This window comes from Zeus faber, assembly GCF_960531495.2.
Source record: "Zeus faber genome assembly, chromosome: 15".
Taxonomy (NCBI): Eukaryota; Metazoa; Chordata; class Actinopteri; order Zeiformes; family Zeidae; genus Zeus; species Zeus faber.
The window spans coordinates 19,806,957-19,829,752 of record NC_137194.1 but is presented as its reverse complement, the minus strand read 5'-3'; the positions used below and the strand labels follow the sequence as shown (position 1 = coordinate 19,829,752).

Sequence of the window (22,796 nt, the reverse complement as noted above, 5' to 3'; positions counted from 1 at the left end):
TTCCGACGCCGAGTACAATGTCACCAAGCATTGTCAGTCATTTGTTTTCATTTTTCATTGACGCGTCGGAATGATTGGGTCACAAAGGGCACTGACGACAGATTCATTTTATCAAGCCACAACTTTATTTCCATCCCGGGTATAAATTGTACAAACAAGCGTAGATCAGCAACCTTTCTTGACCGCGTGACAGCCGGTCCCAGATCACATCGTTAATTCCTGCAAAGAGAGGAAAAGAAGAAACATTGTCCGTCAAATTGATGCCCAACGTCTGTTTTTTGGTTTTTTTTGAAAGTCCGGAGAGTTGTTCTCTTCTCAGGACAGAAATGGTGGCTTCAGCAAACTCAGAAGAACGAAAGTCACTGTTATCGATCATCACCGAAGAGATGGAACATTTGCCAAAAAAAAAAAAATAAAACCTCCCGGTGTTTCTTACCATGATAGCATTGACGATGTCGTTATTGTTGTTTTTCAGGGCGCGTACAGCCTTCGCCCGAGACACGTTGGCTTGTGACATGACGAGTTCAATGTCCTTCACCTCGACGCCAGTCTCGTCAACCTACAGAGTTTGAATGTTAGTGTGCAGGTTAAATAATACTAATTTAAAGCAGAAAGCGTCTTGTAACATTCCATCAAGAGCGTTTCTCCATTTTCTCTCGGCGGATGAGACCACGTTACCTCTTCCTCTTCGCTCTCCTCCTGTACTGTCGGCGTCTGTGTGTTTTCCTGAATGTTTGAAACGGCTTCTCCCTGCACCTTGAATTTTTCTGCGGCAGCCAGCTGAGCTTGCTGGGAAAGATCCTCAATCTAGGGCACAAAACAAGGATGTTAGATGTGCATCCTTTATACTTTGGGAAACAAAACAAAAAAATAGGTACAATCTTCAACAAGCTGCTGTCGGACACCTAAATATTTCAATGGATTCATTACATTGGCTTGTAAACTAGAGATAAGACAACTCACGGCAGCTAAAGAATGGCATAAATTGATTCCAAAAAATGGGCGGCTACATACCTTAGCCTCACCAAAGACAATGTAGGTGTCTGACGCGGGGCTCTTGTAGACGTCTGGCTTAGTGATGACAAACAAGATGTTCTTTGACTTGCGAATGGTGACTCTGGTGACTCCCGTTACCTGCCTAAGGCCAAGCTTCGACATTGCCTGCAGAAAATAATTTGCAAATGCTGTTTGTTAATTCCCTGCAAATGTGCAGCGCCACTGGAACCGTCACAAAGCAACACTTAGTCCAAAATAAACACATTTGTTACCTTCCGCGCTTTCTTTTCACTACGGCTCTGTTTGGCTTTGCTGACTGGTTCCTCATCAATTTCGGCTGCTGCTGCAAGCTGTTGAAAAAGATATCAGAATATGCGACCCGGTTTTAGAAGGCTACGGAATCCTTTTAGATGTTTGTAAAATAATTCACAATTGTGAAAGTTCAGGAAATTTGTAAGATTATTGTTGCTCTTCTTAGGAGAGTGTCTGAACAAATTAACGTCACCATTACAGAAGAGCCATTGACAATGGATTCTTAAAATCCAGTATTCAAAACAGGACACACAGGGTGCATTGATGTGGTACCAACGCCTCCTTTAATTGATTACCAGCACAAAACTCACCTGGGCCTGTTGTGTCTGGGTCTGTGCAGAATCTGGTTCCTCCAGCTCAGGTACAGATTCATCACTGTCCGACTCCGTGCCAGATCCTACAAAATACAAACCTACATGAATACACAAATACGTATGCTGTGTGCATATGATCTACAAACCACTAATCCTGGGGAATGAATTAAAACTTGTAAAATTCTTGTGTAGACATAACATGACAGTTAAATTTGTGGTGTTTCCATAGATATTGTTACACAAAGCATCATCCTTTCCAACTTATGATTTAACTGTTAAAGTTGTACGCCATTTTTTACTGAAACTATGCAAAAGGTTTATCCAAATACAGACACGACAACCTTATCCTTTCAGGTTCATCTACTTTTTGGCTACAAGTTTTTTTTTCCTGCATTGTAATTGGTGAACAGCAAATTGTAAGATGAGCCTTTGTTCTACATTTCAAAGTTAAAGATTTATTGTAGCCCAATTTTAATTTGAAGCAGCTTTTCTCAAACTTAGATGCAGTTAGCAAGTTTATCTTTATAAGAGATGGTAAATAATTTCCTTTTTGGAAAATTGCCACTTGGCACGAAATAAACAGTAGAAAACAGTCAGATGACAATCGTACAGATCAAAAGATATTTGTTTGCTTGCATTCCTGTAATAATCCCTAGCAGTGCAGATAGCATGGAATTGCCACCAGGTAGTACATTTTGGTATTGTCCTTATGGTGACGTCATTTACAAGGACAAATACTGGCTGTAGATTAGCTCACTTTATATGGAGAAGCATGGAAATTGTAAAACATACACACAACCGTAGATGTAAAGTATCCATATTTGGTTAAGATGTGATACGGATAATCTTCTGTTATAGCTTTGGATGGACATGTTAAATACACAAGAATAGTAATGCTGTGCAGTCCTCCGGAAAACATAAAGACGGCAATATATATGAATCCATTTTATGAGGCGCGGTCCCTTCCAACTTATACCACCCCTTTCGAACCTTTATCACTTACAAATTCTAAAGTTTAATAAATAATTTCAACCATTAACAGCACATAATGTGACCTTAGGAATCTGTTCACAATAAGAATTTGAGAATTCTCTTTTCCAGGAGCAGATTCATTATGCAAGGAAACATTTTCCAACAGGCCTGGGTGAAATTAACACAAAGGTAAAGACGCATCTACCTTGCATTAAAGAATATTACAGACATGATATGTATCCCACAGACAACAAGCTCTACTGCCACACACGGGGAAGACTTAGATGGGACAAACAGACAGAAAGCAGAAATACCCTTGTCGTTCTTGATCACAGGCTCCACCTTGGTTGGGATTTTAGCAGGTGCAGGTTTTGGGGTTGAAACAGGTTCAGGAGGGTTTTGACAGATTACCTCATTCTCAGGTTTAGCAGTAGCTGGTTTTGCAACAGCCTCAGCAAATGTGAGCTTACGAGGAGGTGTGAGAGGTGCAGCAGCATCAACAGTAGTGGGTTTAGGGGGAATAGAAGTGGAAACAGCTTCTGGTATGGCAATAAATGTAGCATCTGTCTTTAACACAGAAATGGGAGTAGTTTTAGCCTCAGCAGCTGGTTTACACTTTTCAACCACAGCTGGCTTGGATTCAGCCACCTTTACTGGAGCAGATTTAGCCACTGTATCCTTGTTAGGTGGGACCTTGGCAGCCTCGGCCTTTGCGGCAGGCTTGGCGGCCTCCGCCTTGGAAGCCTCTGCGGCAGGCTTGGCGGCCTCTGCGGCAGGCTTGGCAGCCTCTGCCTTTGCGGCAGGCTTGGCTGCCTCTGCGGCAGGCTTGGCTGCCTTTGCGGCAGGCTTGGCGGCCCCTGCCTTTGCGGCAGGCTTGGCGGCCTCTGCCTTTGCGGCAGGCTTGGCGGCCTCTGCCTTGGAAACCTCTGCCTTTGCGGCAGGCTTGGCGGCCTCTGCCTTGGAAACCTCTGCCTTTGCGGCAGGCTTGGCGGCCTCTGCCTTGGAAACCTCTGCCTTTGCGGCAGGCTTGGCGGCCTCTGCCTTGGAAACCTCTGCCTTTGCGGCAGGCTTGGCAGCCTCTGCCTTGGAAACCTCTGCCTTCGCGGCAGGCTTGGCAGCCTCTGCCTTGGCGGCCTCTGCCTTGGAAACCTCTGCCTTGGCGGCAGGCTTGGCGGCCACTGCCTTGGAAACCTCTGCCTTGGCGGCAGGCTTGGCGGCCTCTGCCTTGGCGGCAGGCTTGGCGGCCTCTGCCTTGGCGGCCTCTGCCTTTGAAACCTCTGCCTTTGCGGCAGGCTTGGCAGCCTCTGCCTTGGAAACCTCTGCCTTTGCGGCAGGCTTAGCAGCCTCTGCCTTGGCGGCAGGCTTGGCAGCCTCTGCCTTGGCGGCAGGCTTGGCGGCCTCTGCCTTGGCGGCAGGCTTGGCGGCCTCTGCCTTGGCGGCAGGCTTGGCGGCCTCTGCCTTGGCGGCCTCTGCCTTGGAAACCTCTGCCTTGGCGGCAGGCTTGGCGGCCTCTGCCTTGGAAACCTCTGCCTTGGCGGCAGGCTTGGCGGCCTCTGCCTTGGCGGCAGGCTTGGCGGCCTCTGCCTTGGCGGCAGGCTTGGCGGCCTCTGCCTTGGCGGCAGGCTTGGCGGCCTCTGCCTTGGCGGCAGGCTTGGCGGCCTCTGCCTTGGCGGCAGGCTTGGCAGCCTCTGCCTTTGAAACCTCTGCTTTTGCGGCAGACTTGGCAGTCTTTGGAGCAGGCTTGACAGCCTCTGCCTTTGCAGCAGGCTTGGCAACCTCTGCCTTTGAGGAAGGCTTGGCAGCCTCTGCCTTGGCAACCTCTGCCTTTGCGGCCAGCTTTGTTGCCTCTGAAACTTCAGCCTTGGTAGTCTCCACCTTTATGGCTGGCTTGGCAGTCTCCCCCATGGCATCCTCTGCCTTTGCGGCAGGCTTGGCTAGCCCGGCCTTAAGTGGCTCAGCCTTTGCTGGATCCCCCTTGCCATGCTTGGCAGCCTTTGCTGAATTAGGTTTAGGTCCCAAGGTCAGAGTACGTTTGGCAGCTGGTTCAGCAATTATAGCAGGTACAGAGTTGAGCTCAGCTACAGGCTTTATAGCCTCAATGGGGGCAGTTTTAGCAACTTCGACAAGAGAAGGTTTAGGGTCAACCTGTACAGGTTTAGAGGTGGTTGGAGTTGGCACTGCAACCGGTTTCATTTCATTGGAAGGTTTAGGAGAAATTGGCACCTGTTTTGCACCTTCTTTCTGAACAGGGGGCAAAAAAACTGGCATTTTTGCTGGCTTTGCAGGTGGGATGAGTGGAGGAAGATCATCATCTGCAGCCACAGGGGCTGCATTTGGTAAAGCTGTTTTATTCTCAACTGGTTTAGGTGGGCTTGAAGTAATACTATCTGAAAATGAAACGGGGGCTGGTGCAGCAGGCTTTGAGGTGACTTTAAAGGCAGCAGGGGGAGCAGCAGGCTTTGCAGAAGTTGGTGAGGCTGCTTGGGGCTCAACTGGAGCAGTTGGAGCCTTCTCAGCAAGTGGATCTTGCATAGGATGTACTGGATTTCCCTCTGCTGAAGGTGCTTTAGACTCTACAGGGGTGGAGGCTAGAGGAGAAGGCACAAAACCCTCCGATTGTATAGCTTTCCCTTGCTTTCCAGCCTTGATAACCTTTGGGGTTGAACGGTTGCCTTGACTGGTGGCAGAAAAGTTGCCTGGAGAGGAAGCTAATGGAGATGCTACAGGTGAGCGTGGTGTTGTGGAAAGAGCAGTTTTAGGAGAGGTGGGAGATGATGACGAGGCAGACATTGAGGAGCGTTTTCTTCTGCCAGGGACAGCCTTTGGGGCGGAGGAACTTGGCCCACTCTTGGCATCTTTGCCTTTGGGCTTAGCAGTGCCAGAAGCACCCTTGGGTTGGGAGGCCGCAGGGGCAGGAGGTGTGGCTGAATAAAACAAATTAACTCTTAAAATACTGAAGGGAGTGCTAATGTGTTATCATGCAGGTTAAATGATGACAAGGCAGGAAGCATTATTCCCTCACATGGTTAGGGGAGATAAAACACACCAGCCTTTTTTTAGATAATGCAAAACCGCAGTCAAAATGCACCCCTTGTTGTTACACTTTATATTGTGCGGAAATCAAATCACACTAGGGGCAACCTAGAATGCAACATCAAAAGATAACTATTTTGTAATGGCACTGCATAGCAAGTTACAAGTAGAAACAACTGCAACATGCATGCTAGTTTTTCCATTATAAGACAGAATAGCCATATTCTAAGTTATCTATGCTATTTTACAAAGCCACATTATCATTTCAAGTACTATAGCATGGTTCTGTGTTTGTGTGTGACATCATGTGACTGATGTCAAGCACACAAAATTATTTTCATTTGAAGAAAAGAACGTTGTGGGGAGGACAAGCCACATAAAGAGCAGGGAAAAGTGTTTCAGATGCCCCTCATCACTAAATTGTATTTTTTAAGCGGACCTGCCAAACTCCCAAGAATTACCAAATTACACCCATTCACAGCCAAAAATATAGAATGTGAAGAACTAATGACCACTTATATGGCAATATAATATTACAACTTATATTAAATGTGGTTAAGATTTTAGCATAATCATGTTTAATTATGCAGAAGCACTTTGTATTCATGAAAAAAAGCCTTTTACAAGATTGGGTCAAGCTTTGGATGAAAGATAACCAACCTGACAGTGGTCTGGTGGAAAGGGATGGCTCTGCGCAATTAGAGGACAACTTCGACTGGATTGTCTTAGAGGGGATGGTAACAGGCTCTTTTTCGATAAGAATCTTAGTGGCCACATCTACATTCACAAAATCAGACACTTTTGCAGCTTCTTGACGAGTGGTGGCCATGCTGACATCTTTCAGGCCCTCTTCGGCAGACTCTGAAGCAGAATTTGTGAGCCCAGCTTCACATTTTACATTTGAATCTTTAGCGGTCTGCGAATGTTTGGGATCGACTGGAACCTCTTCAGCCACTATCTTTACTTCGGTAAAGGTTTCATCATAACGCTCTTCTCCCTCAAGAGGAGGTTTACCAGTTACAGCTGACTCCAAACTCTTATCTAACGGCTCAGTAGTGGCTCCTTTATCTTCAGGAATTGTTTCTCCAGAACCAGAAGCCTCGGCCAAGGTCAACTCGTCAGTCATGGACAGCTTGGCAGTAGCGACCGTGGGGTTGGCAGTAGTTGCTTGCAGTACAACAGGGTCTTCCTCAACTGCAGACTTTGTCTGCTCTCTGACAACTTGAGTTGCAGCCACACCATTAAGTTGGTCACCTGTTGCTTCAGAAATCTCTTCAGGTAGTTGAAGGGGGTCTACCTCTTTAGGAACAACAGAAACTTCTGGAGGCACAGAACTCTCCAGTTCAGTTGCCTTGTTCACTAAAGGTACCGCCATCTCAGGAAGGACAGAGGAATTCAACACCACTGCAGCTGATATAAGGGAGGAAGAGCGGCAGGGAAGGGCAGACAGCGGAAGTATGAGGTGTAGCCGTTTTTCCCTTCCATAAATTAACATTTTTATGTTATAATTCACAATTCAAGTGTATATGGGAATTGTGCTCAAGATGTTGTTTGTGATGGTGGCAAATATAAAAAACAAACACCATTTCCCATTGTGTAAAAGGGAAAAATAAAAATTGTGGTGTGCACTAACAATGTGCCCGTGTTCAAAGAAACATGCAATGTAAAATGGTGACTCAAAGGATTCTTTGTAAACAAAGACATGAGAAAACCTATGCAAGATCAGCCCCGGTAAATAAGTACTTAAAAAGGCCTATAGCTCAGAGAAGTGCGAGGTCAAACATCTTCAACCGAAATAAGACGTGGGTATGACTCTTGGATTAATGCAATATTCCTGTTCCCTATTTCCATAAGACCTCCAAGATAAACATAGTTTATCTAAAGAAGCCAAAGTAGACATTTTCTACCCTGTTTTGTAAAATAAGTCTCACCAGGGACTAAAATGTCAGATTAAGTTGCGACAAGTCAAAATGATTTGTACAGAAACCATAAATACATATCAGTAGACAACCATAAAATGCTCCTTTCCACAATATTTCCCTACACATAGCGTGTAAGCCATTAAAATGACAATCCATCCATTTCATGAAGCAAACCTCAACCAATTTCCGTTGAAGTAGATTACATTCTGCCTGTAAACATCAATGTGTTATTTCTATTTTAACATGACGGGTCTGTGACTGGGCCAAATGATTACAGGAATATGACAGTATTCTGAATTTACTTTGAATTTGTACACCTGTTGCATGAAACAGTATTGGACAGAGCATCAACTATACACACATTTATCCCTGCATTGTATGTTTTTTTCTGACCCAGAGCAAGATGGCAGTTAATAGCCTAACCTTTTTCACAGGTGCTGTGGATACTCAATCAGAACAAAAAGGAAGTTGATGGGCAGATTCCCCTTTAGATAATCTATTGTGAATGGTTTAATTTCTTTAACGGCTAAATAAACTGAAAATATCCCAATATAGCTAAATGTACAGCCAGGTAAGACCTGTGTGTCGGAACCACGGTAAACTTGTTTGGTATTGTGTTCAAATACATAGTAGCAAATTCATATTCACAGGCTTCCTAGATATGCTGCAAATGTACAATATACATGGCTACACAACCCACGTCCTACATCAGAAATAACGCTGGACAATTTAATTTTATCACTCAAATAACACCTATGAATTTTAACAAATAACTGACAGGGGCTCTTGTCTATACAACAATGACTTTAACAAATGAAGATATTTTCAGTATAATATACTGTTTTGAGATGGTTGAGACAAACACTCATGTCTTATTGCTAGAGATGTTAAATACAACCCGTGCAGCATTAGTGTTCACATTTTCTGTGCACAAACACTTTGATTATACCCATGCATTAGGTGCCAAACCTAGTTGTCAGTGCCAATCACCATGGTCATTTTAAGTATGAAGAGATGGGGGGGTCCTGGATTACCCTTTAAGTGAATCAATAAGCCTCGCTGCACCAATATCCATAAGGCAACTCAGAATAGCCCAGATTCAATGGAATTAAAAAGTTTGACTTGGAAGAATATGCATTTTTTTCCCCAAAGAATTATATTCCAATGATTGCAGGGATATTTACTAGACTTGAAATTTACCATACCCACAGGTATGAATTTGTGTATGGACGATTACTGGGGGCAACTGAATTATTTTAAGTGACGTTAAAAGGCAAGGGAGCACATCACTGTGCTAATCCCTTGGACAAGAATATATGTCTAAACAGCAGATGATCTGGAGAACCATGTGCAAGTGCCACAAACACAGGCCTGGTGACATTCTTCAGAGCCATCACCTGTCAAACCAGATCCATGTCCAGCCAGCTGAAAGCTGCTACCCTCACCCCCTGCTTGGAGGCAAGGCGTGCCTTTATATCACAAAAATGTAACAAGGTACTTCTAACGCTATGAAGGCATTCCCATGAAGTCCATAGAAAGAGGCTTGATAATCTCAAATGGGTGCAGTCATAGCTGTTTTAAATTGCACTTTAACCTGTTATTGCTTGATATGGTTCTGACTATATTTGTTTATAGCCTTCAATGTATATGTATTTTATGACTTAAGTAATGCCTTTTGAATTGCCCTTGCGTAGGAGACGTACACTACAAACAAACTTGCTTTGCCTAATAAATAAGTCTGTATCCAATATCGATACAGTTTAGGGACAGACATAAGAGCAATAGAGTTCCAGGACCCCCAGAGAATACATTTAGATAAAATAGGCAGCATGCTGGGAATATGAAGTTTATACGAACCAGTCTCTACTTGAGGCTGCTGCATCTCCTGCTCGGTCACTGGGACAGTTTCTGTGGCTTCGCCGGGCATGGTGGCTGCCAGGAAGAGATCGTTTATATCACAGATCAATGGACAACAGTGTCTTCATCACTTCAAATATACACACGTTGAGTATGACAGTGTCCCTGCTGCTAATGGATCGGCTGACACCAGGGCATCTAAACATCTCCGCCAATGTCCTGCGGACACTACTCATGGTGGGGCTGAAGCTGCTACGGAACTCATAGTCGTGTTCCCCCATTTTGGGCTAGTTTATCGGCGATACCACAACGATACTTAGCTATCGAACGACGAGGGGAGGGGAAATAATTCGACCGGGGCGAAGCCTTTATTCATCTCAAACACAACAGGCGTGTTTTACATGCGCGAATGTGTAATAAAGAACAAGATGTTAATAGATTGTTTGCGGAGATACTCACCAACTCAGGATGCTATATCCAAGATGGCTGTAAGAGAGAGTTTGTGACCCCGGGCGCGCCGTCATATCCGGTTTAACAAGGTGTATTCTACTTCCGGGTGACTGGTTTGTGTTGTTTTATTTAGCTGATTTCTACTTTAATAATAATAATAATAAAATAATAATAATAATACGAAACATTGTAGTAGCATACAGAAAATATTTGGTCATTTAATCAGGGATAAACAAAACATACTTGTTTTTGAAGATAACACAGTTTACCAATACATTAGAAAATATAGAATATACTGTGGACTTGGAAAACAAAGATAAATCACTGGAAAATAAACCAAACTACCCACTGAGTGAGTTGAAAGCAACCAACCGATTTCCAGCTGGAGAAAAATATAGAGAACATTTATCTCTAATCGGAGTAAACTAAATATACTGTATGAATCAATGAAAGCGTTTGGGTTTTTCTAGCTGGCCAGTATATAAAAAAAAAAAGAAACACAAGTTCAAGTTCCAAGTTCAAGAGATTATTTGTCATATACATATACATACGGTCATACATTGGAATCGTACTTAGGTTCATGGTAGAATACAGTCATTGTTCAACTAATGAGTATCAAACAATCTAAAACCGACAAAGCCTGGTCACCTAATTCATTATTGAGGATGTGGAATTGCAGTCTTGGGGATCTTGATGAATCTGTTATCAATCCCCAAGATGGCAAAGGCATCATGACAATTTTGTTTGCTGACCATTCCCTCTTCATAAATATTTAACACACCGATTTGTTTGTCTAAGCTACACCTCTTCCAATGTGAATTGCAATCATGTACATAATATTTATTGTGTAGTATAGAGTAACCATTTTTTCCCCCCCAGGCAGGACTTCACATGTAGACGTCACCAGATTCTTCGTAGCTTCCAACAGTGTCACACAGCCAGACACACTCAACTTTCGGGAGCTCTGTTGATGCCAAGAGGAAGTCCCAATGTGACGATTTCTAGAGGTGTTTTCCACTACCGATGCATTCCCCTCTCTCCTTATAAAAACTTGTGATGCTTTATTATCTTCTTATTTTACTACTCTGCAATTTAACCCTTACCAACCAAATACAGATGTAGTTGAGGGAGCCAAAACGAGCAGAGGACTCATTAGGCGTGTCAATGGGGTTGGCAGTACAATGGAATAAATGTTGCGAGAGAGGGAGAGAAAAAACAGAAAACAAACAAAAAAAACAAAAAAAAACAGTAAAGAAAAGCGAGGAAACCACCACCAAAGTCACACAATGAAATGGAAGACAGATGTAACATTTTGTGCAAATGGTATAAACTTGAAAATGTTATTTATTGTCACAATGCAAGACAAAGGAAGACTGTACAGTGAGACCATACGAGGGGTAACACCCAAAAAAATTTGCACGATAACATTCATACCAAAGTACAACAATCATAATAGGAAGAAAAAGAGGCCGAGGTTAGTCTAAACGAAACAAAAATATTAACTGTTCAATGAGCAGCGCGACTGAATCAACAATTGCATCTAAGCATTTATGACTATAAAATAGCCAAAGAGAATAAGGACGTTGACATTTTGATTCAGAAATCCTTTTGAAGATCTGCAAAAAAAAAAAAAAAAAAAAGAGAGAACAAACCATGAATGTAACCAATAAGTTACTTTACTCTGTTACTAATATGTTCTCTTGTCATCCCCGTGAAAAACTCACCGCTCCGTTTAAGAAGTTCTCCTTTTTGTGAACGTGCCAATGTGTCTAGGAACCGATCAAAACATTTCACATACTTTGCCAGGCTTGTTCGTTTGTAATCTGTAAAATAGAAGAAAAAGTGTCACACATACTGGACATTTTTTTATAAAAACATAAATAAAAACAGTGACAAAACTCATGCATCCTTCTCTACAGCAGCTCATATGTTAAAAGGTAGAATAATTTGATTTAGATTCAGAGTTGTTCACCTCGAATCTTCCGTTTCTCTACTGTGTCTTTATCATTTTCCTTCTCCTTGGCATCCTCTTCCTTCTCCTTCTTCTTCTCCTCCTCCTCCTCCCCTGTCCTGGGACGATCCAGCTCCTCACAGATTAGACTAGAATGAGATAAACAAAATGAGCAAAAGTCCGTTGTATCAGTATAGTTATGACATAGTTCCACCTCCAAAGAACTTGACTTGGTGGATTGCGTTGTGGATCACAGTCAGACTTCACTTATATTTAGACAGAGCAGTGGACAGAATGAGCATTTTTATTATTATTATTATGACACTACCTAATTGTGGGCACGTCAAATGGATCAAACTCATCCAGCTCCTTCAGGTCAATGGGAACAGAGATGCGTCCTAGGCAGAGTCCAGAAAAGCACAAGACTTTCAGACTTTTTCCCCCTCAAGGTCGTATCAAAGTCACTTCAAGAGATGTCAGTTCACTTAAACACCATCTAACCAACTGACACATACCCAGACATATTGTAGTCAAAAGATGACTCATATACCTGTAAGTGGGTCGTGGTCCATATATGAAGCTCTGTCATACATACAGTATCCCGTTTTAGAGGTTGTTCTAAAGCTTATAGAGTGCACAGCCACCATCAATTATAGTAATGATAATGTTTCTGGTTATATGACCTTAAATAGATGCGATCCTTTCTCACCTGTTTTGGGATGGACACTGAATGGGCTCTTCAGCAAATGATTGACCCCTTTACTGACATTCACATCCAGTCGTGGGTAGCAGTACTGCAACATGATTTCTTTCTCAAAGTACTGGCCCTTCTTGACTGTGCTCTGCAGTGGGGGAAATGTTATGGTGACTCATTTGTCACTTTTATAGAGGTAAACAAAGAAAGAAGTCGAATGCTTTTCAACCATATGAGCCTAGTTACTGACCCGCTTGCTCTGGGCGAGAGTGCTGAGCCTTCCCCAACGCTTTTCCGGGATCTTCTCAGTCTGGAAGTACTGAAGTAATTCCTTTCTTACATGTGAGCACAGAGTTAAGGAGGCTTGGAGAGTTTGTATTTACCTGTGCTGTCAGAAGGCCGGGGAGGTTTGAAATAACACTATGGGTAACCAGTTTGAAACATTGTACTTTGGCATTGTGGAATAATTATATGCAAATCTGAATTACTGTAGGAGCCACCAAAGAGAGTGAGGGTTAATCATTTACATAAAATATAAATGCACGTTTGTCTTTAACTCCCCCACAACCACCGTGAATAGTGTACATGAAAGTACATGAAAACATCATACTGAAACCAAAGATTTGAAATTGAAATTAATTCAATAGGATTTCTCTGCAAATATTTTCCAGTTGTCCTGTGAGTAAAAAGGATATCTTCAGGCACCAGTGCCAGCACCTTGTCCAGAGTTTCCTTTTTGCCTAAAATGTCCTGTCCCTGTAGTGCATACTGTGAAAAGTAGCGCTCAACCACGGTCAGTGAATCTCTGTGGAGAATATAGAAAAATATATACAGTACATATAAAGATGGATACCACCACATATGATCATAATAAAACCGAGTTGAAAACTGAGAACAGAATGAATGAAAATTTTCATTCATACCAAATTTCAATCCATACAGACATACCGGATGAAAGGATGAATTGGATCTGACAAGACCACTTTCCTTAGAGTTTCCTCACCGCCCTTTGTAAAAGAAAAATGTCAAATGTCATCAAAAGAAAATGCATGGCAACTAGGTTTAAACTAAGGTATTCTTTTTTGAGTAAAAACAGGAGCTTCATGACAATTTTCACATTTCAAGTACCTTTAACATTAATGACAACTATGGCAGGCCAAAAGGAACATGAACACCGTGTCAAAATTCACAGCAAATGCTGTGTCGTGTTGGGATTCTCAACAGAATTCATTTGAATCAATTAAAATCGGTCAAGCGAGAGAGCTCTAAAAACACCTATCCACTTGTCTAATGCCTGACGTTTGCTCAAGAGAATGAACCTTTTGGCTTTCCATAATTCTTTACAGAAGGAAACGTAAATAAACCAGGTGCTAATTTAAAGGTTGCACCTGGGTAAACACACTCAAATGTAGGTCTGGCTACCACGTTGAGGATTGAGGAACCTATCCAGTTACAGTACTGATACCTTCACCAGGCTTAGGTACTCTGCCACAGCAGAGCGCTCTGCTACAGACAACTTCCGGGCCGCTTCATCACACACCCAGCAGTGCACGCCTCTCCTGCCAGAGTACACCCACAAGAGGAGCCGGAAACCAAAGTCCTCTGAAATATAAGATACAGAATTAAGATACAAATACTGACTACATGTTATAGCCCATCTAGCCATATCACCATTCTACAAAATTCCAACAATCCATGTTTTACCAACTCACCCCGCAGAGCTCGATCGAGGATACGAATTGCAATAGTCATCAAGGTCCAGCACTTGGGGCAAATATCTGCAGCACTAAACATAAAAATGTCATCACATCATATTAAAATTATTTATTTTACGCATGGTCTTCATGAACATTACAGTTCCCAAGTCTTTATGTACTGCATTCCTTATTACAGTACTGTCGATGTTACATGTCAGGTTTGATGAAGGCAAGAAGGAAAATCCAACCCAATTTTTAACCACTCTGGCTGTTACATGCAATACCCAGTTTTAGATATACTACTGTATATTAGTCATATTGTCCAGATACCTGCAGCAACTTCTGACATCATCATAATCTGTCATGTCAATATCAAAAACCAGCTCCTTCTCCAGAGCCTGGAAGGTTCCAGACTTCACAGTGTTGTGTTGATTGGGCTACGGATGACAAAAACATAGTGACAATGCAATGAATAATTAAGTGAATGACAAAAGAGTACATAAACCCACCTTTTTCCCCTCTCAAACTTCCTCCGGCAGTTAAGGTGCTTTGACCGAAAAAAAAATAAAATAAAAATAAAAACCTCACACCTAGTTATTTTGAATGTTTTAGAACAAGATTCAGTCATGTAAGATGAAAAAAAAAAGTTGAAATCAAAAAGCTCATTCAGACAATACGACTTAAGTGCAACAAAATGACGCATGTTATACAGTACGCTATGCAAACAGAAGGAAGCAATTATACCCTGTGACTGTATACTGCGCCGATGTCGATCTTGTAAGGGTTCATCTTCTGCATCTCCTTCTCCAGCTCGCTCTGCGTGCTGAAGGACTGGTAGCGAACATAGATATCATCCTTCAACGTGAAGGAGAACTCCCGATTCTGAAAGTAATTTCTCTGCACTGACAATGCAAAAGAACGGACGTTGGAATTAAGAATAGCCATGGGAATCCGATATTGAAATAGCACACTTGTGTCAAAGGACGACACGTTAAATCTGGCAGTTCAAAAAGGGCGCTGGATTTTATACATCTTTGAATGAAGTTGCTACTCACATTCTTATTACAATATATTACACTAATCCAAAGAGGCAAATTGAGCATTTGCTTCTAATGAATACAATATTTATATATACAGTATTGTATATGTACAGTACACTGTATAAATACAGTATTGATATTGTTATAGTTACAATCGTACGCTTGTCTGTCAAATTCACTGCAGCGGTCGTTCACGTCTTGAGTGTGCGCCTGCTCACGTTTGTGCAGAGAAAGGTGGAACCCGCCACCAACAATGGAAACAGCATGTAGAGTAGCACACGCGAAACGCGAATGCATTGAATCTGTTTCTGACAAAGCGCCACCCACAAAACCTATGAAAACGTGTGGTTTTTTTTGTTGTTTTTTTTAAACAAAATAATCTCACGGATTCCCACTTTAATGTCACTTAGTAAAATACTCACCTCCTCCGTAGTTCAACCAGCGGTAATACTGAGAGAACGGAAACAGTCTGCGGTAGTAAAGCGGCAGCAAATCCGGGAGCGAGGCCGAGTCGTAGCCGGATGACGGCATTTCTCAAACAGTTATTCCGTCAATTCGCCGAGGAGTAAGGAAAAAACAAAAACAAAAACCAAACCGTCAGAAAGTTATCGACGCCGCGCTCCGTCTGACGGGTCGTTGTTTCTTTGAGAACCCGCGCGAAAGTGGGACACCCAGCCAATGAAGGGAGGCGGTGGCCGCGACGTCACTTCCGCCTCTCTTTCGACGGGGTTTTGCGGCGATCGGTAACCGACGTCGAGGGCGTTTTCGCCGCCTACTGTTCCGATGTGTTGTACCGCTCGAAAATGCGTGTTTTCTGGAATGTTTCTGGATCTGGGCATGAGTTCATTTGAACATAATCTTATTTCTTTAAGATTTATATTTCTAAATAATGAAATGCTGAACTGACTCCCCCCCCCCACCCCACCACAATAATCTACCGCCAGGTGTATCTCAGCTTGTTCTCTCTTTATATAGGGAATATAATAAACCAATATTGAACTTATTTACTCTAAATTCTGAGGACTGAGGACCGTAAGTCCTCATTCGCACCTTTAGAGGGAGTACTTTCACAAATAAGCGATCACCGTCCAAGATTCTTTTTTTTTTTTTTTTTTTTGAGGGGGAGTTGAACGCAGACGCCTTTACCTTGCCAGCTATGGCACTAATCTTATATAAAAACTGTTTTGTGTGGAGGTTTATACTTATAATGTGGATGAATCCATTACCTTAATGATAATGATGATGCTTTACAGCGGCAGATTTCGAAAAATGACACAACGACACAAAGCAGAATGTCCTCAAAATGCATTATTGGCAAAGGAAAGACTTCATATGAGGATTTGGAAAAGCCACTGTTTGTTTATATTGGTATTAAACTAACAGGCCTATGTTGATGCTTCACTGCTGCCCGAGGGCAGAGCCCGAAAGTGATGTAAAAAACATGTGGTTCAATTTCATGGTAATTCACTAGGAACTTGCCTATTTAATATATATGCAATTAGTAAGACAGCATTCCCAGTACATTTATTCTTCACTGGTTCACGCACGTGTATTGAATATTTCTTACTTTTAAAAGATCCCAATTTACATAATTCAAGCGCTCCCAACCATGCCTTGCCCGAATGCAAAATTGCAAATTTGGCTGCAAGGCAAACGCACTGCGCGGTGACGGATTTCGTTCTCCGGTTGCCGCCGGTTCGATTCCCACACAAAGTATGCAATAACAATTCTGAAATTCTCGACGTCGGCGTTCATGGTTCGTCCGTGAAAATGGTCAGAGTGAAATAGATCGTGGAATAGAAAAAACGTGCCGCTTAAAACTATACTCACGAAGTGGCAAACTATATATATATATATGTGTGTGTGTGTGTGTGTGTACTTCTGCTTTGGTCACGGCATTTCCTGTGGTGCCGTGCGCGCTTCCACCTGTGACACACACACACACACACACACACACACACACACCTGTAGATTCACGTCGTTTTTCACCGGCCGCTCTGAAACGACGCGCGTGCGCGCCGGTCGGCGGCTTGATAAGGAGCCGTCCCCGCGCCTCGTGCCCGCGGACTCCGTGCCCTGTGCCGCTCCGGAGGACCGACTTGTGTGAGCGCACTCGCGTTCCCAAGGACCTTGTGGTTGTTTTGTTTTAATTGCATTTCATTTGTAGTTGCATGCATGCATTTCTAGTTCAATTATTCGTTCATAAGATGAAGGAAAGAAGACTCGCGCAGCCTTTTGTGGCGCGGTGCAAACTGGTGCTGGTTGGCGACGTTCAATGCGGTAAAACCGCGATGCTACAGGTCTTGGCAAAGGATTGTTATCCAGAGGTAAGTCATGTTCATTCATTATTATGCATGTATATTGATATATGACATGTCTTATTAATTCATAGTTTTTAATTGCGTTTACTCGTGATATACTGTAAACTCATTTATGGTTGAAGCCCATAACTCATCGTCCAGGGGGAATAGGATAGGATGGGATCAATGAAATGTATTTCCCTTTTTTTTTTTAATTTAATTTTATTTTTTTAAACAAAGTCATTATTCACTTTATTCGTTATTACTCATTATAAACTCATTTATGTTCCCTCGCAGACCTACGTCCCTACAGTGTTCGAGAACTACACCGCCTGTCTGCAGCTGGAGGAGCAGCGTGTTGAGCTCAGCCTCTGGGACACCTCGGGTGAGGATCCCCGACCACCATTGTATAGAAGCCCACATCAGTTTAATACATTGTTAAAACAAAACAAAACAAAAAAAACAGCAGCACCGAAACACGCTGGGATCCACGCGATCCGATTGAGATTCTCCCGAGATCATCCGTGATCAAGGCTCATCAGCTCATGCGGGGCAGCTGAAGTTGATTTGGGGTTAGATGTGTGATGTGTTGTTGTATTCTCGGTCTACATCTTGCAGACCGGTTGTCTACGCAAGCTGCCCGTCGAACAATGGCCGCACCCAGACTCGATAAACAAGCGCGAAGGTCTCGCTCATCGCCTTGTTTGCCTAACACTACCACCGTGTTGTCGCCGGGGTCAACTCAGAGATCACTATCTGTTAATCCTGTTTCACTCACTCGGGGGAGGATTCAGCCGGTGTTTCACTCCCACCGCGCTATTGATCGACACCCTGGAGCGACTCCGAATATCATCTTCTCTGTCACATTAACTCTATCTTATTTTTAGTATTTTTCCCGGGTTTAACCAAATGAAGTATTTTAACAGCATTTCAAAATGAGCCGGTAGCTCCTCTGACACCTGACTGGTGTTGGTTCTCCGCAGGGAGACAGGGCAGGGCAGGGCAGGGCAGGGCAGGGCAGGGCAGGGCAGGGCGGGCACGGTGTGGGGGCGGGGGGCATCCGTCAATCCCAAATGAAAGTCCCCGTAACAGAAAACATTCGTTGAAGTGTCTTCGAGCAAGGCATTGAATCCCAGTTAGCGTAGTTGGTGTTAAACACACCAGTGATAAGATTCGATAATAGTAATCACGGGACCCAGAATATACACAGCGCTGCTACATTGCTAGGAAATTGAGGTTTCGCCGTGTACTCAATGCAGGGGGGTGGGGGAGGGGTTGGGATTCTATCCAGCAAATGAAGTAGATGACACGGAACTTTTTTCCTCAAGCCTTTTGATTGGCGTGTTGAAATACAGTGCCTGAGTTAATTATTCTCATTACAGAAGTTCATTAGTCCCTTTAAGTAAACAGTCGCCCGTGGTGCAAAATCAGCAGGTTGCCCCGGCGCGTCAGTCGCCCAGTGAGACGCCAGGACACTGGGTGGTTCACACCTTGTTGACCTCCTGCGCGGCCTCTGTTCTCTTCTGCCCCCTGCTCCGGTGTTCAAGGCGGGGCCCGCAGCATTTCGCGATCAATCCTGAAAACGTAGGACCAGGATCGGAATCGGATACTTTTATAATGTAATCGCCAAATTGTCACCAATGGTACTGAGCGTCAAAAACTTTTGTGGCATTTGGCGACGTGTTTTGATGCCTGGCTAATTTATTCCTTCGGTGTCAGTCAGCCAACAAAAAGCTCAATGATTATACTGTAAGGATAAATGAGCAAAGGGATTTTTTTTTTTTAAGTTGGACAGAGAAGTGGTTTAGGGGAACGGTGTCCGATCTTTACACCCGGCGTACAGCAAAATAAAATTGGCATCTTAAAAGTGTCATCAAGGAACCAATATCAGTCGAAATTTGAACAATACCCAGCCTCGTGAAAATTGTGTTGGTCGCTTTGTTGGCTATGAAACGACCTGATGAGGCTTATGGCTCGGCTTTACATCAGGGGAAAAAACGAACTTAATTAGCATTGAATCAATTAAAATTGAATGGATTGAAACGTTAGAGTGAAAAGGATGGATTTATTTCATAACAGCGTTGGAAGGTGCTCTCTGGGAGCAGGAAGCTGAGCAGTGCCAGTTGGCTGCGGTCGGGTCACTTCGGGGGAGAAAGGGATTGCCTCGGACGGGCAGGGGGTGGAAGTGTGTGTGTGTGTGTGTGTGTGTGTGTGTGTGTGTGCCTGTGTGTGTGCCTGTGTGTGTGCTTTGGTGTGTGTGTGTGTGTGTGTGTGCTTGCGTGTGTGTGTGTGCTTGCGTGTGCCTACGTGTGTGTGCGCGCCTGCTTGTGTGTGTGTGTGTGCCTGTGTACGTGAGCAAGTGTGTCTGTGTGTGTGTGCCTGCGTGTGTGTGTGTGCGCGCCTGCGTGCGTGAGCAAGTGCATATGCGTAGTGGATAGTCGCTGCAAACAGAAGGTTAAAAAAACGAGGCGTACCAAACTAGACATGCATGACCTCCTCGCAGCCTTATGGTGCGCGCCGCCCGAAAGAGGCGTTATGTAATCGAATCAGCTGCTGCTGCTGATTCGTCCGTCGGTTCTCCTCGGAGCGAATACTTTGCTGTCATTGACGGTCATCCTCTGCTGGGAACACATTGCGTAAGATTTATTATTTACATTTTGATAAACACGTGGGCAAACACACCCCTCTCTCGCTACCTGTTCTTCACTGTCACTCCACCTGTTTCCACTCTGCTGCACACTCTGTCAGACAGCATTACCTTTTATATCATCGTCATGTTATCCATGGCCAAGTTTGGTGTCATTTTCTTAAGTAGAATTGATGCTGCGCTCAACCCATCACCCCACTCAACAACAACGACAATAAGACATAAAGGTCATTTTAACACTTCACTCTCCATCTATTGTGTGTGTGTGTGTGTGTGTGTGTGTGTGTGTGTGTGTGTGTGTGTGTGTGTGTGTGTGTGTCCAGGCAGGGGGCAGGACGTGTGTGGGAGGTGTTTTGCTCTCGTTGCTTCCAAGCCCTCTCCTTTCCTCAGACTTTACACAAGCTCTTGAGTGTTCTGTGCTAGAAAATGGCTCGCGCGGTAAAAACCAGTTGGATCACAGCGTTGTGGATAGACACTGTACACCAATTATTTCACATTTAAAAGACTTGGAGGAGTGCATTTCCCCCCTAAGGACAGCAATAGGAAACTTAATTTTAGTATCGGTGTCTAAGTGAGGGAACAACAGAGAGCGGACATCCTGACTTATCTTTTTTTTTAGCCCAGAAGCCTTCCGGTAATTTAAGGGGATCTACTTATAGCGGATTATTTATCTTTGGTTATTTTTATGAATTTATTTATTCACAATGTCGGCACCAAAATATAATACGTGTGCGAGGGCAAATACGGAATACTTCCCTTGTAACAAGGAAATGTGAGCGTGATGGTTATGTCCGCAAAGCACTCCAATTAGATCATTTTCTTTATGAATTAAGACTTTTAAAGGACAAATTTGACCCTTTTCTTTGGCATGTCTGTATTTGAATGCAACAAGAGGGATGATGATGAGGATGATGAAATGGGTTTTTTTTGTTCTCATGCTTAAGCTCATTTAAATGTGGTGTCGGAAACCCTTCCCCCGCCCCCCTGCACGTCTAGGTTCTCCATACTACGACAATGTCCGGCCGCTCTGCTACAGTGACTCGGACGCTGTGCTCCTGTGCTTTGACATCGGCCGACCAGACATTGTGGACGGCTCACTGAAGAAGGTACGGACGGCTGCAAAGTCAATGCACGTGACTGATCTAGGCAATGATGTTCCCTCTCTGACATCGGTTGGTAGGCAACTGATTTTTACTCTTGTATTCCCCTTGAGAATCTGCCAACTGCCTCAACACACATATAGTAGAAGCTTGTCTGTTATCTTCTCGTATTTAGGATCGTATTTACATTTCTGAATCAATTGGATCACAATTTTGATATGAAAATCGTTCTTTTATTTTTATTTTTTAATCACCTTTTAGTGGAAAGCCGAGATCTTGGATTTCTGCCCCAGGTCACGGATCCTGCTGATCGGCTGCAAGATGGATCTGCGCACGGATGTTTGCACACTAATGGAGCTGTCCCATCAAAAGCAGACTCCCGTGTCTCATGAGCAGGTATCCTTCCCCGAATCAACCCACCCTGCCTTTCTGCGGTCGGCCGTCCAGGCGCCCATTGATCGGCTCTGTCGGTAACATCACCCACATCAGCCGATTTGCTCCCTTTCGCCCCTTGCAGGGCTCAACCCTGGCCAGACACCTGGGAGCAGAAGCCTACCTGGAGTGTTCGGCCTTCACCTCGGAAAAAAGCATCCACAGCGTGTTCCGCACCGCAGCACTGGCCTGCACGAACCAACTCCAGCCGGCCGCCAAGCCCAGCCCCGTCCGGCGCTTCTCCAAAAGACTCCTCCACCTGCCCGGCAAGACGGACCTCCTGTCCTCCACCTTCAGCAAGGACAACGGCAAAAGCTGCTCCGTCATGTGAAGGCTGTGTCATATTGGGAGTGTAGGACCAGCGAGGACGGAAGGAAAGATTGGTGTCATGTGGTTTCCTGTAAAACTTCTGATATCGTTATATATATATACATATATATATATTTTTTGTTTAACTGCGTTTCATCAGCAATGTTGATCTTTCTGCCCCCTGGATGTTCACACATCATTCGACAAAAGATAGCGTTAGATATTTTCAGATAGCCGCCTCCTTTGCAAAGACAGCACGGTATGCACTTTAAGTGTGAACTTGTTGCACCGAAGGTTCTGCTATCCATCACGTGAAGGTTTTCCCTCTTTGAGTCAGATGGTGTAAGGTCAAACTCGCGTATAGACATTGCGTTGCATTACTTCATTCCGATGCGGACCCTTTTGAAATGCAGGCGCCTGCGCCCTTTTCCCCCACCTGCCTCCTCTTTCCTGAAGGTTAGCCTTTCTGCGAAGTGAGCTCGGCTGAATGAGGGGATGAAAGGTAGGAGCCGTCAGCGAGCCCGAGCGCTACGGCGGGGGTGAGATACGGCCGCTCCCGGAATTTTAAAACGAGGGATCTCGCGCCGCTCCACTTTCACGCTTCCCTCACGAGAAGCTGTGAGGTGTCGGCAGAGCGCTCTCGAGTGCTCTTGAGCAAGGGCAGCGCGTGGATAGGCCCGGGGCAGACGTGCTGTGACTGAAGAGATCAGGGACGTGTGAAGAATGTCGGGACGGACCGACTTCTATCGCCCCGCCTCAACATCAAAAAA

At 44.0% G+C, this 22,796-nt stretch overlaps 3 protein-coding genes across 8 annotated transcripts; 1 reads left to right on the top strand and 2 right to left on the bottom strand.

Moving 5' to 3' along the window:
• Positions 1–102: 102 nt before the first annotated feature.
• Positions 103–9,931, bottom strand: naca (nascent polypeptide associated complex subunit alpha). 5 transcript variants are annotated; one of them, XM_080015687.1, is made up of 10 exons: positions 9,866–9,903; positions 9,407–9,481; positions 3,603–5,518; positions 2,909–3,545; positions 1,620–1,705; positions 1,269–1,346; positions 1,015–1,161; positions 679–807; positions 437–559; positions 103–219 (listed from the first exon to the last, which is right to left on the bottom strand). In XM_080015687.1, exons 2-10 carry the CDS (start codon positions 9,474–9,476, stop codon positions 205–207), a joined length of 3,201 nt encoding a protein of 1,066 aa, XP_079871813.1. In that variant the 5' UTR covers positions 9,477–9,481; positions 9,866–9,903; the 3' UTR covers positions 103–204. The 5 variants fall into 5 exon arrangements, with proteins under 5 accessions (XP_079871813.1, XP_079871815.1, XP_079871814.1 ...); XM_080015689.1 differs by having other exon boundaries at positions 3,870–5,518; XM_080015688.1 differs by having other exon boundaries at positions 2,909–3,734; positions 4,053–5,518.
• A 1,312-nt stretch (positions 9,932–11,243) lies between these two features.
• On the bottom strand, positions 11,244–15,878 carry prim1 (DNA primase subunit 1). Of its 2 annotated transcripts, none has more exons than XM_080014665.1 (13): positions 15,661–15,878; positions 14,943–15,100; positions 14,708–14,745; positions 14,214–14,287; positions 13,967–14,103; positions 13,450–13,508; positions 13,197–13,306; positions 12,752–12,843; positions 12,517–12,649; positions 12,136–12,205; positions 11,829–11,956; positions 11,581–11,679; positions 11,244–11,472 (listed from the first exon to the last, which is right to left on the bottom strand). In XM_080014665.1, the coding sequence occupies exons 1-13, from the start codon at positions 15,767–15,769 to the stop codon at positions 11,453–11,455; spliced, it is 1,227 nt and encodes a 408-aa protein (XP_079870791.1). In that variant the 5' UTR covers positions 15,770–15,878; the 3' UTR covers positions 11,244–11,452. The 2 variants fall into 2 exon arrangements, with proteins under 2 accessions (XP_079870791.1, XP_079870790.1); XM_080014664.1 differs by lacking the exon at positions 14,708–14,745 and adding an exon at positions 14,529–14,635.
• A 1,567-nt stretch (positions 15,879–17,445) lies between these two features.
• LOC307241516 (rho-related GTP-binding protein Rho6-like) lies at positions 17,446–22,048 on the top strand (the record flags this gene model as incomplete). The annotated part of the gene is made up of 5 exons (XM_080015661.1): positions 17,446–17,565; positions 17,836–17,923; positions 21,182–21,291; positions 21,547–21,681; positions 21,803–22,048. 5 exons carry the CDS (start codon positions 17,446–17,448, stop codon positions 22,046–22,048), a joined length of 699 nt encoding a protein of 232 aa, XP_079871787.1.
• Between the last annotated feature and the right edge of the window lie 748 nt (positions 22,049–22,796).

What these genes read in the sequence shown, in the direction of transcription:
- prim1 (XM_080014664.1), bottom strand. Translation starts at nt 15,769, where the DNA reads ATGCCGTCATCCGGCTACGACTCGGCCTCGCTCCCGGATTTGCTGCCG. An exon ending in GCGCAGTATACAGTCACAGG is followed by an intron (nt 14,636 to 14,942) that starts GTATAATTGCTT and finishes TGTCATCCGTAG; the next exon opens with CCCAATCAACACAACACTGT. An exon ending in TTTGACGTGCCCACAATTAG is followed by an intron (nt 11,957 to 12,135) that starts GTAGTGTCATAA and finishes ATCTCATTCTAG; the next exon opens with TCTAATCTGTGAGGAGCTGG.
- naca (XM_080015686.1), bottom strand. Translation starts at nt 9,476, where the DNA reads ATGCCCGGCGAAGCCACAGAAACTGTCCCAGTGACCGAGCAGGAGATG. An exon ending in GCAGCCTCAAGTAGAGACTG is followed by an intron (nt 5,519 to 9,406) that starts GTTCGTATAAAC and finishes TGTTTTATTCAG; the next exon opens with CCACACCTCCTGCCCCTGCG. An exon ending in TTGTCTTTGGTGAGGCTAAG is followed by an intron (nt 808 to 1,014) that starts GTATGTAGCCGC and finishes TTTGTGCCCTAG; the next exon opens with ATTGAGGATCTTTCCCAGCA.